General features: G+C 40.4%; 2 protein-coding genes across 2 annotated transcripts; one reads left to right on the forward strand and one right to left on the reverse strand.

The window, feature by feature from the left end:
• Nucleotides 1-504: 504 nt before the first annotated feature.
• Nucleotides 505-1,596, reverse strand: si:ch211-162e15.3 (protein NCBP2AS2). The gene is made up of 2 exons (XM_040031538.1): nt 1,466-1,596; nt 505-1,369 (listed from the first exon to the last, which is right to left on the reverse strand). Exon 2 carries the CDS (start codon nt 1,317-1,319, stop codon nt 1,014-1,016), a length of 306 nt encoding a protein of 101 aa, XP_039887472.1. The 5' UTR covers nt 1,320-1,369; nt 1,466-1,596; the 3' UTR covers nt 505-1,013.
• Nucleotides 1,597-2,292: 696 nt separating this feature from the next.
• fkbp2 (FKBP prolyl isomerase 2) lies at nt 2,293-3,660 on the forward strand. Its single transcript, XM_040031537.1, has 2 exons — nt 2,293-2,864; nt 3,236-3,660. Exon 1 carries the CDS (start codon nt 2,421-2,423, stop codon nt 2,835-2,837), a length of 417 nt encoding a protein of 138 aa, XP_039887471.1. The 5' UTR covers nt 2,293-2,420; the 3' UTR covers nt 2,838-2,864; nt 3,236-3,660.
• Nucleotides 3,661-15,867: the final 12,207 nt, after the last annotated feature.

The following is a 15,867-nucleotide window of genomic DNA, read 5'->3' on the forward strand; positions in this document are numbered from 1 at the left end:
TCACTATACTCAAATGGGCTCCACAGTCATCAGATCTCAATCCAATAGACAACTTATGCCTCATGCTACCAGTAGTAGCTAAATGTAAAACTAGTGAAAGAAAAAAAATAAAACAAAAGGGGAAACAATGTCAGTGGCCTCCACCTGTAAAATTCCTACTCTTTTGGGGATAATTATAGGGGCAGCAGTAAGACTATTTCATTGACACCAAGGTAGCTGAAACTATAAAACCCTTCTGCTACTAAACTGACCAAATCAATATCCCTGAAGTTTAATCAACTAATGCTGTACACCAATTAAAAAGTGTTCCTTTACTAACAAGTTATTTTCATTTGGTAGCAAGTGTGCTTTCCCTGATATGACCGGATTCCTACTGTAAAACTCACCCATTGATTGTGAGGTATAAAGTTTCTGGGCAATTGCACATATTTGTAATTGCGTCTCTGTACACCACTACAGCAGTTTAATACAATCAAGATGGGATTTAAGTGCAGACTATCAGCCGTTTTGAATTATAATATTTATTGATTGAGTCACATCTAAAAGGTCTTTTTACACAGCACATCTCACTTAATATGAATACTTTTTTACTCTAGAAACACAGAGCCAGAAAAGGCTCTTTGGCAGGATGATGTGTTACAGACAAATGATTGCACAGTTCGCTACAAGGGATGAATGTCAAGAAGACCTCATCAGAAGCCAATCTAAATCTTCTAAACAAAATGTTTTACTTAAACACAGCGTCCACGTCACCATCAGAGGTTTGTGGGAGGTAAAGAGCACACTTCAAGCTCCCACGTGTTTTCAGAAGTTTGAAAAGACATTGATTTTTCTAACCACAGTTTGTTATAAACTGACCTTGCAGATTGCGAGTACAGACATTACCGACCACCTGAGCGCACCCTGATGGTGATGGTTCACCAGCACGCCGTCTCTGTGCCATGCTGACACAATAGTTCTATTTAGTTCAAGCAGCAGCGTTTCGGTCACATCCCACAACCAGCTTGTCTTCTTCACTTCTTCACCTGCCTGGATCCGTCCTTCCAGCCTGACTTGACCTCATTCACAAACGTGTCTCTGACTCTCTTGAGGCGGCCACTGATCTCTCCCAGATCCTCGGGCACTTTGCTGGCCTCGTCCCGGACCTGCCGTAGCGTCTGGGAGCGCAAGGCCCGGTCCGAGGCGTCCCGTCCGGCTATCTGAGCCTTGGTGATAGCGTAAGCTGTGATCTGAGCCGCCCTGCGAATCGGTCGAGACTCCGCCAACTTCTCAACGACGTGAAGGTTGTTGACGAGCGACGCTAACAGGCGAGCGAGCATTGTGGCAACTGGCTGTTAGCTTCTCCGTGTTCTCCCCGTGGGTTTCAGCCCTGTAAAGCCCACATACAAACCCATTATTGACCCTCGAAGTGTCGAGTACGTGGAGATGCAAGTTTAAGTACACAGAGAGAACTAGACGTACGTACCTCAGCTGAAGCAGGTGACCGCTGAGTGACAGTGGGTGACGTAACGCAGACTGTGGGAGGGATGAGGCTAAAGTCGGTTTCGAGCTCGTCGTTCAGTGTTTCTTAAAGAAACAGGATCATCAAACGACTGTTTTCTTGGATTTAAAATGTTTCCATTAAAATTAAATTAATTGCATTTCACAGAACTGAAAGCAGTTTTAAACAGTTTGCCATATGTGAACTTGGTTTTTGACTGTTAATGTGGACAGAGACTTGGCTCAGGGTTTCCTCTGCTGTCTTCCAGGGTAAATACGTTTTTACAGCTTTTCATACTGATTACATGGCCATTCATACCACAACAAAATAAATACGCAGTTTACTTTAATATCCTGTTTTTAAGATTTAAGACACACTTTTACTTTAATTTGTAATAAATAATTTTTAATAGAAAAAAATATTCAGCGTCAAAACATACAAGACATTCCAGATGCATAATATTAAATTTCCAAGGCATAACAAGTAAAGTAAATATTTCACAAATTTAAAAGGATGTAACTTGATTTAAGACGGTTGCTAGGATTTACAAGGCTGAATGACACATTCAAATTGGAGAATTACAGCCTTAGTCCTTAGACTATTTTCTTTACATTTCTGCTTTAAAAAAAAAACCAAGAACAACAACAAAACTGTCAATAACAGTAAACTACCGTCTTTAGAAAACAAAAAGACATATTTATATATATTATGTATAAGTGACAAGAAAAAGGGAACTTAGTCCCAACCAATGTGAATCCAACTTCAGGTAATTTTTCCGGACGGGTTTTGTAGTAACACCACCCGGTAAACGACATCCGGTCGTATCTTACGTATATCCGCTTTCAAGAGCAGTTTTCCTGCTCGTTTCTCATTTTGCTTCCCCCCATTTTTTGCTCGCTGGTCTTTTAGCTTCACTCTCGTCAGACTCGGTACTGCAGCCATGCGGGTGTACGTGCTGTTCGCGGTGGCGGTGCTCTCCCTGAGCCCGGCGGCGGTGAGTGGAGCCGAGAAGAAGAAGCTGCAGATCGGCATCAAGAAGCGAGTGGACAACTGCCCCATCAAATCCCGCAAAGGAGACGTGCTGAATATGCACTACACCGGAAAGCTGGAGGACGGCACCGAATTTGACAGTAGCATTCCCCGCGACAGGCCTTTCACCTTCACCCTGGGCACCGGCCAGGTGATCAAAGGCTGGGACCAGGGCCTGCTGGGCATGTGCGAGGGCGAGAAGAGGAAGCTGGTCATCCCCGCCGAGCTGGGCTACGGAGACCGGGGAGCCCCTCCAAAGATCCCCGGCGGAGCGACACTGATCTTCGAAGTGGAGCTGCTGAGCATCGAGAGGAGATCCGAGCTCTGACGAAGAAGAAGGACAGCTTTGAGAACGGTAAGATGTTAACACACCAGCCTGAGGGGCAAACAAAGTCTGCAGAAAGGATTGCTGCTTTCAGTGGTCATTCACCTAAAAGTGGCCCAGATAACATTTTCATAAGTTCAGATCCAGCTAGAAAACAACGTGCAGAGATTTTGGTAAAAGAAACAGCCTGACGGCGGGGTATCTTCTGCATTTTTAGACGTTTGTAAGCATTAATATCCTTAAAGCAAAAACACAGAGCTATATAACTAATGTAACTTATACATATGAAAAATCTTCGGGATTTGCTTAGGGGATGATGTCCTTGGACACACACTGACTGGGTTTTGTTTTGTTTTTTTACCCTGACTATAACAATATGCTCTTTAACTTTATTTTTCCAGGTTCCAGGAGGTGCTGCGGCATTAAGTGGAGACCAAGTGACACCTGATGAAGATTAAAAGGCAAATGTGAGAGAAGAGTCAGCAAAGCTCCTGTTTTCCTTCTAGCAGTTTTGCTTTTTATGCTCTGATTCATTGAATTGAAATTGAGAAGATGCAAGAACTGGCTGTTTGTACCAGCTAAACTCTAGAGTGAGGGTTGACAGCAGTAGCTACGTCCTGTATCCTGACTGTGCTGTGCCGTCTCTTCATCTCATTTCATTTTAATTTTCTGTAAGCGGGTTTATTCACATCTGCACACTGTTTTTGTTATTTGGGGGGTTTTGTTCAGAAAATAATTTAGTGTGAAGTGGGAGTCGGGTCAGACTAGGATCATTTTTTTCACTGTAAGAATTTGAATTATGTAATAAAATGTTTGTTAGTACTTTTCTTGTTTTGATTTCTTTATTTTTTTTACTACATGAAATAAAAGGACTGTGCATATATTTTTTAGCTAACCCCCAGTTATTTCTATTTTAATTTCAAGCAGACTTGCAATTGTTTTTTATGGTCTTTAGCAGTAGTTCTGCAGGCTTTCTGAAAGTCTTACTAGCATCCTGTTGCAAACATGCAAATTTTGTTTGCGCTATTCTAATTGAAACTAGAAAACCCCAAAATGGAAGACTCTCAGTAGTATGTAGTGTTAACTCATCCTGACAGACAATGGAGCTAAAGGCATGCAAAATCCAAAAAAAGAGCTCTGAATGTCTGTTACGGAGCCTGGAGACTAGTTTGCCTATGAGAGCTCAGCTTCATAAAAATAATTAATAATAAGTTCTCACACACACACATTTTCTATTAACAAAATAAGCTGCTTGGAAAAAAAAAAAAAAGCAAAAGAAGGAAGGTAAAGTGGGGCACTGATCCTTTAGTAGCCAATAATAATAAAAGTGCAGCAGCCAATAGCGTGGCACCACATCTCACACAACAGCTGCACCAGTGGTCATGTGACTATGAGTCAGTTTAATAGTAGCAAGCGTTCAGTCTTTTGGTGGATATATATATAAAAAAAAAAAAGACTTTTAAAACCGTAATATTAATGAGTTAAAATCTCTATTTTTGGCATAAAAGACAAATTTGCTGTTTTATTTATTTATTTTGTTGACTTTGAGTTGGTGTGACCTTTCATTAAAATACATATTTTAGTATGATTTTTAATAAACAATTGAAGTTCATTCGTGATTATGCACTTGCACTTGTGTAATAGAAACAGGACTCAAAATAGTATTTTAATGTTTTTATTAACATTTATTACATTTCTTTTTTGGGGTTTTGTGATTTATGCAAATAGCTCTTTAAACTGTCACAGACAGTCTGCCTGCTGGTAACAGTGACTGTATTTTGGCAATGATTGAATATCAATCGATGACTTTACAAATCACTGTACGTGTTTTCTACAGTCAGTGATACCAACAGGCGGCGCCATTAACGCGATCTAGAAGCTGCTGTACCCGGACTTTTTCAAAGGACGGACACATGAAACGGAAGCAACGTCGTCGCTTTTCCGGCATGCTCCTAGTTGGATGAGAAGGGTCCAAGAGCACCTGACTGCAGCCTGTTTTCATGAACAAATGTGCCATTAGTAATTTAATAATTCTAGGAATCAACTAGTCTGCTTACACTGACCATGTTGCCACTTTGTTTGCATTTTTTTTTTATCGTGCTTTATGGCAGATAAACACATAGATATGTTTCTTTCCTGACCCTGGTTTAAGTAAGAGAGCTGGATTAAGTGCTTCTGTGGGCGACATGACACAAATATTCTCTAAACCACATTTTGCATTAGGATATGATTTATTGTTGGCATCAGAGGTGGAAAGTAACGAAGTACAAATACTTCATTACTGTACTTAAGTTTATTGCTTTATTGCTGTTTTTTTTTTTTTTTTTGCCTACTTTCTACTTCTACTTCTTACATTTTAGCATTTGTACTCCCTACATTTTCAAATCGGGGTTGTTACACTTGTTATTTAGTGGTCAGTTTGAAGTGTATTTGTTTTTTGCTTGTTATTGAACAAATTTACTTGACTACTTTTCACTATCTGTAATATCAATGCACATTGTTCTGTATTGTACTGCATATTGTACTTTATTGAGGTCTCTCATTCTACCTGCATCAATGTTGTAAAGTTTATTACAAAGAGATTTATATATTTATAAATACTTCTATTCTCTACTGCTTTTTTATTGCCTAGATTTTAGTTAGCCTTTATTAAACTGTATGTTATACACACATGTATAACATACAATACCACATTTACTTGGTGTGGTTATTTGAAATGAAAGTATCTTGTAAAGTATTTTTTTTTAAATTAAGACTTTTCTCCCCAAATCTATTACATGCTAATTGTAACATGTTATTTCTGCTAAAACCTGAACTGTTTTTTTTGGTGGGGGGGGGGGGGGGGATGTGGAATTTGGGTCAGTTTCAAGCTGAAGCCAATGTTCGCTGTGCACAAGTTTAAGGTCTGTGGTGATATGACACAACAGGCGAGTGCAAGTGGTCAGAATTGGACTTCGATTGAGGCATCTAAAAATGGTAGCTGCACTGTAAGATATAAGTTAGGGTGACCCACTGAGTCATCAGACTCAGGACCATGACAACACCTAACTGTAGTTGTCTCTTAGCTTTAGCAGCCACTTAGTCTTGCTTCACCAAGGAATTATTCTACATTTCTTTTTTTAATGTGTCTTTTGTTTAGCCCTTTGTAGCTTTTTTCCCTCCACATGCTCAGTCAGGTTGATAAATGAAACTTAGCTAATCCCTTGGTTGCAGCTATATATCTGGTGTATCTACCAACATTAAAGTCACAGTTTAAACTTTTTGCTGTTAATACTCACAGGAAGAAGGTAATGTAGGAACTGAGGAACCTAAAGTGCAAATTATTTTAGTAAGAAAGAAAAAAGGAGTGTATGATTCAGTTTGATACCTACACTAGCTGATGCAATTACAGTCAGGCATTTCAAGGTAGGATAAATATAGGTCTTGCCTTCTGAGCAGATGGAGTCTGCCAGGGTTTGATGTGAACCTGTAGACACTGGCTCCACGGGATGCTTTTCATTTGACAGCTGCAGCTTGGCCTAAACATCAACAGCTAAACTGTGAAGATGATAAGGAGGACCCCAGCCTGCTGAGAGGCAGCATCCCACCAACAGAATTATATAAATATACAGTACTGTATGCAGTATTATATAATGTTCTCTATGGATGAGGAAAAGATTTTAGGACAAATAAGGAGTTTCAAGATGGAAATGATGAAAAAACCTTCATTTGGCACTGTTTGGTTCTGGCTTGAAAGATTACTTGAAATTCAAAATACTTGAGATAAATTTACAAAAAGGCTTTAGGATAATGAAAGTAATAATTCAAGTGCCTTTAAAAGCATTCAGCCCCCTTCTGAGTGGTTCTACAATGCTTCCTATGAACTGACATATCATGTGACTCAGGTAGTGGAACAGGTCATCCACCAAGAGGGAGATTGGTGGATCAATCCCCAGTTCCTCTAGTCTGCATGTTGGAGTAACCTTGGGCAAGATGCTGAACCCTGAAATACACCTAATGCACCTACTGGAGTTTGAGTGTGTTATTGGGTGAATGAGACTTTTAGCAGAAAGTGGTTTGAATGCACAAATTGAGTGGAAAGGTGCTATATAATTACCAGTATTTGTATGTCTGTGAAGGTTCTCAGTCATCCAAGTCATCGTAGTCAAAGGAGCTTGTAAAGAAAAGCGTCTGGACTTCTTTAAGTTGCTTGAAGACGTTTCACCGAGAAGCTTCTTCAGTTCTAATGCCAGGTTTCACAATGAGCTCACCCGAAACCCTGGCTGATTGGGACCCACACCCATTTTCATACCTTGGCTCAGGCGATTAGAGGATCATCAGGAGGTCCTTTTGTCCCTCTTTGGGGGGATACTCCCACTAGGTTTAAATCTGGGACTCTCCACCATTTGACCTTAGAACTGAAGAAGCTTCTCAGATGAGAGGTGAAACGTCTTCAAGAAACTTAAGGAAGTCCAGACGCTTTTCTTTACAAGCTCCTTTGACCAGTATTTGTACCATATCGTTGTAAGCTGTGCCAGACTTCAATAAAATGTAATCTGAAGAGCAACCTTTATTTACATTTTTAAAAGCACAAAGGTTACATTTAATACCATAACCTACTAAATCGAAAACAACAAAGCAAATAACTCTGCTCACCAAGATTTTAGACATGCTTTTCATAAGGTTTAGGAAAGTGTGTGAGGGGAATTTTTGACCATTCTTTGCAGAAGCTCATTTGTGAGGTCAGACACTGATGTTGGATGAGAAGGCCTGGCTCACAAGTCTTTCCTCTAATTCATCCCAAAGGTGTTCTATCAGGTTGAGGTCATCGAAGGCCAGTAAACCTCCTCCACACCAAACTCACTCATCCACATCTTTATGGACCTTGCTTTGTACTCTGATGCAGTCATGCTGCAACGGGAACTGAACATCCCAACAAAGTTTGGAGTATGAAATTGTCCAAAATGTCTTGGTAAACTGAGCCATTAAGATTTCCTTTGATTGGAACCTCCTGAAAAAAAAAAAAAAAAACACACCATAATCTCTCCTCCACCAAACTTTACATTTGGCACCATGCAGTCAGACTAACTGGCAACTGCCAAACCCAGACTCGTTCATCAGATTGTCAGACGGAGAACCTGATGTAAGGCTTGGATGTAGCTGCTCAGCCACGGAAACCCATTACATGAAGCTCTCTATGCGCTTTTCACTAGGCGAGTTTTGGCCATATAGTGTATATACACATGCAAACTAGTGTGAAGTTTCTGTACTGTAAACCAGCTTGTAAATGAGCTGATCAATCAGAGTTAGGAAATGGACTGTGCACAACTGAAAGTGACTGAGGAAAATCTCCTGTAATTATAATTGTGTTCAATTAGCCTTAACATGATTACCAAAGGGACTAGGTGCTCTGCAATTGGAGCAAAAGAAGATGCACAGGTATGAGTGCGTTCAAATTAAACTCCCCTAAGTGTTTCACTCAGCTGACATTGATCTTTAGCGAGCGAGCACGAGTAACACATGTACTGCGGCACTTTGGGAGCACAGAAGATGAGGTAAAGCTCTGGAGAAAGCTGTAGGGTATTGAGAGTGTTGTGGAGCGTGATATTAGGGCCAACGTTTCCCATCGAGAGACCGACGCCGTAACTGTTTGCAAGCATCACCAGTCCAGCAGTTATGACAGACAGGATCTCTCAGCTGGAACAAGACATAGAAAAGAATAGCAAAGACTTAGAGTTCCTGTCCAAACAGACACCTTTTTATGATCATTATTATGAGTTATGCTCAAATGAAACTACCTGATACAAGTCTTTTGTTACAGCACTGTCCACATCCAGTTTTCAACAAAGGAAAGCAAACTGCATCAACATTGTTATTCCAAATTGAAGGAGATCATACTTGCCATTATGCAAATAATGCACCTATTGTCAGTCCTTCATTATCACCACGAGTGTTTGTTCTAATCAGGACTCATTGTCACTGGTAACACACTCTGGAGATTAGAGTACCAGTTTAATGAACGCCTCAAATCAAGTTTCTTCTTTCTCTTTTTGGACATAAAGCAGTATGCAGAATCCTTACTTCTCCTCACCTATCCTTTAATAAACTCACTATTAAAGCTAACTAGGATTTATCCAAAATGAATGTAGACACATTTAGCAGTGCTTTGTCAGCCCCATCAGCCCTGTGTGGGCAAAGCTTCAAAAACATGCAATTTAAGAATTCAAAAAGTTGACAAAATCACCCTGCAGGTCCATGTTTTTTTTTTTACACTGGACACCATACTGTAACCAGCACTTAAAACTGAGAGCAGCAATGAGCCAAAAATATTAATATAGCTCACACAACTGAATGACAATAATAATAATAATAATAATAATAGTAATAGGATCCAATCAGCAACACTGAAAATGCTCCTAACAACCACAGAGAGGACAGCTGGCTCAAGCTTTGATCAAAAGGCTGTCACTCCGGGCCTGACACTTCACACCTTCATCCCCTTTTTAAAAAAAAAATAAAAATAAGATGTCAGATGTGAGCTGAATATCATCTGGAAATGAAACCACAGGCTACGTGTCAAAATGGTGAGGTGTGGGATGTTGGAGGGGGCAATGGGAATTGTTCAAACTACATAACAACTCATACCTGCGAGCTCAACAACAGGATGTGTATTAAGACAGTCAAGATGAGCCTACACTCCTAGTCTCTATCAGTACTACAGAACTCCGGAGGGACTAGAAAGCATATATCATCAGAGATGGCGGGAAAAAGACAATACTGGTCTTAACAAAAAGCAAGCTTTTATTTAGGGCCGAAAACTAACGGAAAAAAACAACAACAAAGTAACTGAGGGAAAACCTGAACATAGACTAGGAAACTATGACTCTTACTGAGAAATTAGACTATGACTAAACAACATACAAACTATGACTTACTATGGCTGGGAAACTGTGACAAGGGGTAGGGGAGATAACACAGACGACACGACACTGAACACAGCAAGACTAAGGACTAAATACACACATGAGGTGATCAGGGGAAGTGGAGACACATGAGGACACAGCTGACTAGCATGAAACATAATGACAGCACAGGGGAGAGTAAAACTAAATGCAGTGAACAAAGAACACCAGACTCTTTCAAAATAAAACAGGAAACACAGAGACATAGACATGAAGATAAATCATGACATGAACTTAACATAACCACACAGACATGAAACATGACAGGTAGATGCACGAATCAGGGAGACTGAGTACAGGGGGAGATGACAGAAACAACTAAGAAATAAAGGAGTAAATAGCCACCTAGAAATTAACTAGATCAAAAACGGATACAAAATACATAAAACTCAAACACTGGGTCACACGACCCAGCCCATGACAGTTAGTCTCTCATCCAAGATAAGTGTTTAAGCCAGGAGCCATGTTTTTATTAAATATTCACTAGCTATAGACTGTATAACAGGAACACAGCTGTCATTGATCATCAAATGAGGAGAAAGTTGACTCTTTATATGCATCTGTTAGCTTTAACCTCAGTGGCAAATATTTCCTGGAAATGGATCACAGATCTATGAACATCCATTTAAGAACATTTAAGGCTGTTAAAAAAAATGAAAGTTGTATTAGCATCTGGGATGTGGCCTCATGTCTGCCCGATGTCCGTATTAGTGTCGCTGTGATGTCTTCCCTGGACTTTTCCCTTTTTGTCAGTACCCAAAAACAAACACACAAAGAATAACAGTATGACCCATGTGGCTCATACCTGACACCAAAGGCCAGTACAAATACGCTCAGCAACAGACAGTCAACAACAGACAGTGCACATACATGAATGGTAATAAAGAAAATCATGTTTTAATATTTAAAAATCACCTTCTGATGCTTTGAGTGTCACAACAAATGAGTCACTGACTAAAAACTGTTGTATTTAAAAACATACTTTTTTCATAGCAAGAATATGATTTCGTGGTTGGTAATAGAGTCTCTGACTGGACCGCTACTGGATGTTAGTCGTGTCTAATGTTATTTATTTCCCTGTAACTCTGGGTGATAACATTACTGGTTGCTTTTAATGCATTAAACATAGCCCCGGGCTACATTTCCCTAAAACAAGATTTCCTCCTCAGCAATTTGATTCACTCGCCTTCCCTCCTGTGTTTTCTCACTCTTCCATCTGAGCTATTTCCTCCACCCAGTACGTGTCTCTCATCTTAGTCGATTGCCACGCTGACAGATGAAGGGCTGATCTACCAAACAGACCTACTGAGTGAAGGAGTATAAATATACCTGAAGTAGATCTGCACTTGACCATTCGTGGGTCAAATGTTTCAGATTTCCTTGAACATCACATTGAAGCTACTCTCCCATCTGAAGCAAGGAAGATCTTTCATAGATCATATTAGGTTTTTTCCTCTTTCCTCTGTGTTGATTTTACAGTGTCAGCTCTAACTCCTGCCATTATTTTCACTGACACGCAACCCATGTTTTTATGTCCCCAGCGTCATGCCTTTATGGTGTATCGGATGACAGATGAAACAAATTTAATGGAACCGCAGATGATGAAACACTATCCAACAGCATGTGTGAGGAAGGACAGAGGGCTTTTTAGGGCTCGACACAGAGCACCTACCTGTCATATCTGTTACAGTGATTCTTCCTCAGCGCAGTGCTGAATCAAGAGCTCACATTTACGCTGAATGTAAAGCAGGCGGCCAGATAAAGCACCTCATTTCCCGCAACACTTCCCCTATGGCCACAAAATGTCAAACTACCATGTGCTAATTTAGCTCTTTTATGGGCACGCTGGAGCTCTCGGGTGTAGATGCATTTCTAAAGCAGCCACTGAGGAGTGAATTACTTTGCTGTAATGAGATCCCCCCTCAATAACAGGAAATCTGCATGTTTAGTCACTGAACTGTTTGAAGTGCCTGTAACTGATATTTTCCAGGCAAAAAAAATAGAAAGAAAAGGAAAGAAATGGGATAAAATGACTGTTTCTTCTGACACAGTAGAAAGGTGACGCATTTGTCCATCAGTGAGCCCAGGACAACATGTTTACAGGGAGTACAGAATTATTAGGCAAATGAGTATTTTGTCCACATCATCCTCTTCATGCATGTTGTCTTACTCCAAGCTGTATAGGCTCGAAAGCCTACTACCAATTAAGCATATTAGGTGATGTGCATCTCTGTAATGAGAAGGGGTGTGGTCTAATGACATCAACACCCTATATTAGGTGTGCATAATTATTAGGCAACGTCCTTTCCTTTGGCAAAATGGGTCAAAAGAAGGACTTGACAGGCACAGAAAAGTCAAAGATAGTGAGATATCTTGCAGAGGGATGCACCAGTCTCAAAATTGCAAAGCTTCTGAAGCGTGATCATCGAACAATCAAGCGTTTCATTCAAAATAGTCAACAGGGTCGCAAGAAGCGTGTGGAAAAACCAAGGCGCAAAATAACTGCCCATGAACTGAGAAAAGTCAAGCGTGCAGCTGCCAAGATGCCACTTGCCACCAGTTTGGCCATATTTCAGAGCTGCAACATCACTGGAGTGCCCAAGAGCACAAGGTGTGCAATACTCAGAGACATGGCCAAGGTAAGAAAGGCTGAAAGACGACCACCACTGAACAAGACACACAAGCTGAAACGTCAAGACTGGGCCAAGAAATATCTCAAGACTGATTTTTCTAAGGTTTTATGGACTGATGAAATGAGAGTGAGTCTTGATGGGCCAGATGGATGGGCCCGTGGCTGGATTGGTAAAGGGCAGAGAGCTCCAGTCCGACTCAGACGCCAGCAAGGTGGAGGTGGAGTACTGGTTTGGGCTGGTATCATCAAAGATGAGCTTGTGGGGCCTTTTCGGGTTGAGGATGGAGTCAAGCTCAACTCCCAGTCCTACTGCCAGTTTCTGGAAGACACCTTCTTCAAGCAGTGGTACAGGAAGAAGTCTGCATCCTTCAAGAAAAACATGATTTTCATGCAGGACAATGCTCCATCACACGCGTCCAAGTACTCCACAGCGTGGCTGGCAAGAAAGGGTATAAAAGAAGAAAAACTAATGACATGGCCTCCTTGTTCACCTGATCTGAACCCCATTGAGAGCCTGTGGTCCATCATCAAATGTGAGATTTACAAGGAGGGAAAACAGTACACCTCTCTGAACAGTGTCTGGGAGGCTGTGGTTGCTGCTGCACGCAATGTTGATGGTGAACAGATCAAAACACTGACAGAATCCATGGATGGCAGGCTTTTGAGTGTCCTTGCAAAGAAAGGTGGCTATATTGGTCGCTGATTGTTTTGTTTGTTTTGAATGTCAGAAATGTATATTTGTGAATGTGGAGATGTTATATTGGTTTCACTGGTAAAAATAAATAATTGAAATGGGTATATATTTGTTTTTTGTTAAGTTGCCTAATAATTATGCACAGTAATAGTCACCTGCACACACAGATATCCCCCTAAAATAGCTAAAACTGAAAACAAACTAAAAACTACTTCCAAAAACATTCAGCTTTGATATTAATGAGTTTTTTGGGTTCATTGAGAACATGGTTGTTGTTCAATAATAAACTTATTCCTCAAAAATACAACTTGCCTAATAATTCTGCACTCCCTGTATGTAAAAAAAAAAAAAAACAATTTTCAATTTTTTTTGTAGTTTATTGCACTTTTTTGCAATTAATGTAGTTACTATGGACTTAATGCATACATATTATTAAAATATGGGCTATAACAGTTGTATTGATGTATAGCAACTTGAAATGCTCTCACAAATGGCACTACAACATGTAAAAAAATAATATAAGCTCTGGGGGACTTGGTTCTATGGTAGGTCTTAAAGGGTTAAATAAATATCGTCAAATAATCGATCTCAATTTCAGTGAAAATAATCATGATTATCATTTTTGCCATAATCGAGCAGCCCTACCAGCCAGAGTGGATTCTGGAGTCTTCCCACGCTCCTGTTAGCGATCCTCCATCTGGATGGATGATAACAACCTTCTGAACAATCTAGCAGGTGGAGATGGCCCATATCTATGGGACTGATTTCTGCTTATAACGCCTGATGGACTGAACACATCCGAAGCGGGTGAATAAAGTCACCTACTCGCTAGCTGTGCCATTACCCAGCATACACCTCTCCCTCCATGAATGCAATAAACGATAAAAAAGTAATAGCCTATAATTAATTTATCTGCTGTATCTGCTGTTTCTCAGGTAGTTTCTTACATGGTGTGATGGCATGCCACACATGGTAAGCTCCACACCTCACCACCCGTTGATTCACTTTAGTTTAATTTACAGTCACTACTTTAAAATATTCTATTTATTGTTCAATATTGTTTCTTTATTAAATGTATTTATTTTTCCATCACACCTTCCAATGTTTATATGGCGTGCACACATATTAACCTTGCAAGGTCAAAGTTCTGTTTTATGTTATATTAATACGTCTTTCTTTGTTTGAGTTACCTGGGGGTTGGCTTCTCCTGTCTGGCAAAAGGTGTGGCAAAGTGCTGCGAGACCTGAAGTACCACTGACAGCCTAATTGGATTGCACCACATGCTTCATTGCCTGGGGGGTGTTTCATGTTTGTTTCGTTGTTTTGTATTAGTGGGTTATATGGCAGCCATCTTGTTTTCCCCGTGTGTGTCATTTGGTTTAGCTAAACCGGTATTTAAGTTCCCCTGTGTGTCATTTCAGGAGGTCAGTTTACCATATGTTTGTTTGAGGTTTTGTTAATTATTATCTTGAGTTTAGTTTATTGAGTTGACCTCTTTTATTGGTCTGCCTGTTTAAGTTTTGGCTTTGTTAAATATGGTTTCATATTTTTGGGTCAATAAAACCCCTTTTTGAATTAAAACCACCTGTGTCCTTTATGCTTTACTGCTTGGTCCCTGACAATTGGTGGCAGCAGTGGGATCATCCAGTATTGGACACAGGTCTTTTTTCTTTTTCTTTTTTCTTTCTTCTGTTTTTCCCCATGAGGAGGAAGAATGCATCGTGGTGGCAAGAATGAAAAGAAAAAGGGATCTGCTCAGCAAACCTGCGAAGAGGAGGAAAATGGAGCCTCAGGAGTCACTGAAGTTGTAGAGAGAGTTGAAAAGGAGCCTACTTTGTCTGATATCTAGTCAATATGCTACATGCTCACATGGAACAACAGGATGTCCGGGATGCAAAACAGAGTGAGTTAAATGCACGACAAGAACAGCGATTTAAAGCCTTTCAACATCAGTTTAGACTTCTGCAGTCAGAAATCCAAGTCAGAACATCACCATCAGATTCTGCAGAAGCTCGCTCTGAATCATTAGAATTTGATATTCATCCTTCTTCCTCTGTTCAGCAGGCCCAGGCTGAACCAGTTATGACTAATTCCAATCCAGCCATTTCACCAGCATTTCAGTTTCCCCTACAAATAGAGGGCAGATTGGAAAGATTAACTGAAGCTGATGATATTGAACATTTCCTGATCACATTTGAACGTATGGCTACAGCTTATCGATGGCAGAAATCAGATTGGGTTTTTCATTTGATACCCCTGCTTACTGGTAAAGCTAGAGGTGCCTATGTTCACATGGACATTGATGATTCATTAGACTATGATAAAGTGAAATCAGCTATTCTGTCAAAATATGACATTAACCCTGAAACATATAGGCAAAGATTAAGATCCCTGGACGTTCAACCAGATGAAAGCCCTCGTGAGCTATATGCGAGACTGAAGGAGCTTTATGGGAAATGGATCCAGCCAAAGGGTAAAACTATTCATGACATTGGTGAAACTATAATCTTGGAGCAGTTTCTCAGAATGTTATCTCCTGAGCTTCAGGTTTGGATCAGAGAACACAACCCTGGTTCAGCAATGGAAGCGGCTCGGTTAGCTGATGTGTTTGTTGCTGCCAGAAAGAAGGGGCAAGCATGGAGCCATAATGCATGGAAGGCATCGAGGGACACCCGGAAGATAGCTCAGCAAAACCATCTGGATTCAGCAAATACAAGCACCAGTAAGACCTCTCAGTCTACCACTAGACCACCAAAGGCCTCTGGT

This window comes from Simochromis diagramma, unplaced genomic scaffold, assembly GCF_900408965.1.
Source record: "Simochromis diagramma unplaced genomic scaffold, fSimDia1.1 OVJJ01000284.1, whole genome shotgun sequence".
Taxonomy (NCBI): Eukaryota; Metazoa; Chordata; class Actinopteri; order Cichliformes; family Cichlidae; genus Simochromis; species Simochromis diagramma.

Coding starts and splice junctions, on each gene's coding strand:
- si:ch211-162e15.3 (XM_040031538.1), bottom strand. CDS start 1,319: ATGCTCGCTCGCCTGTTAGCGTCGCTCGTCAACAACCTTCACGTCGTT.
- fkbp2 (XM_040031537.1), top strand. CDS start 2,421: ATGCGGGTGTACGTGCTGTTCGCGGTGGCGGTGCTCTCCCTGAGCCCG.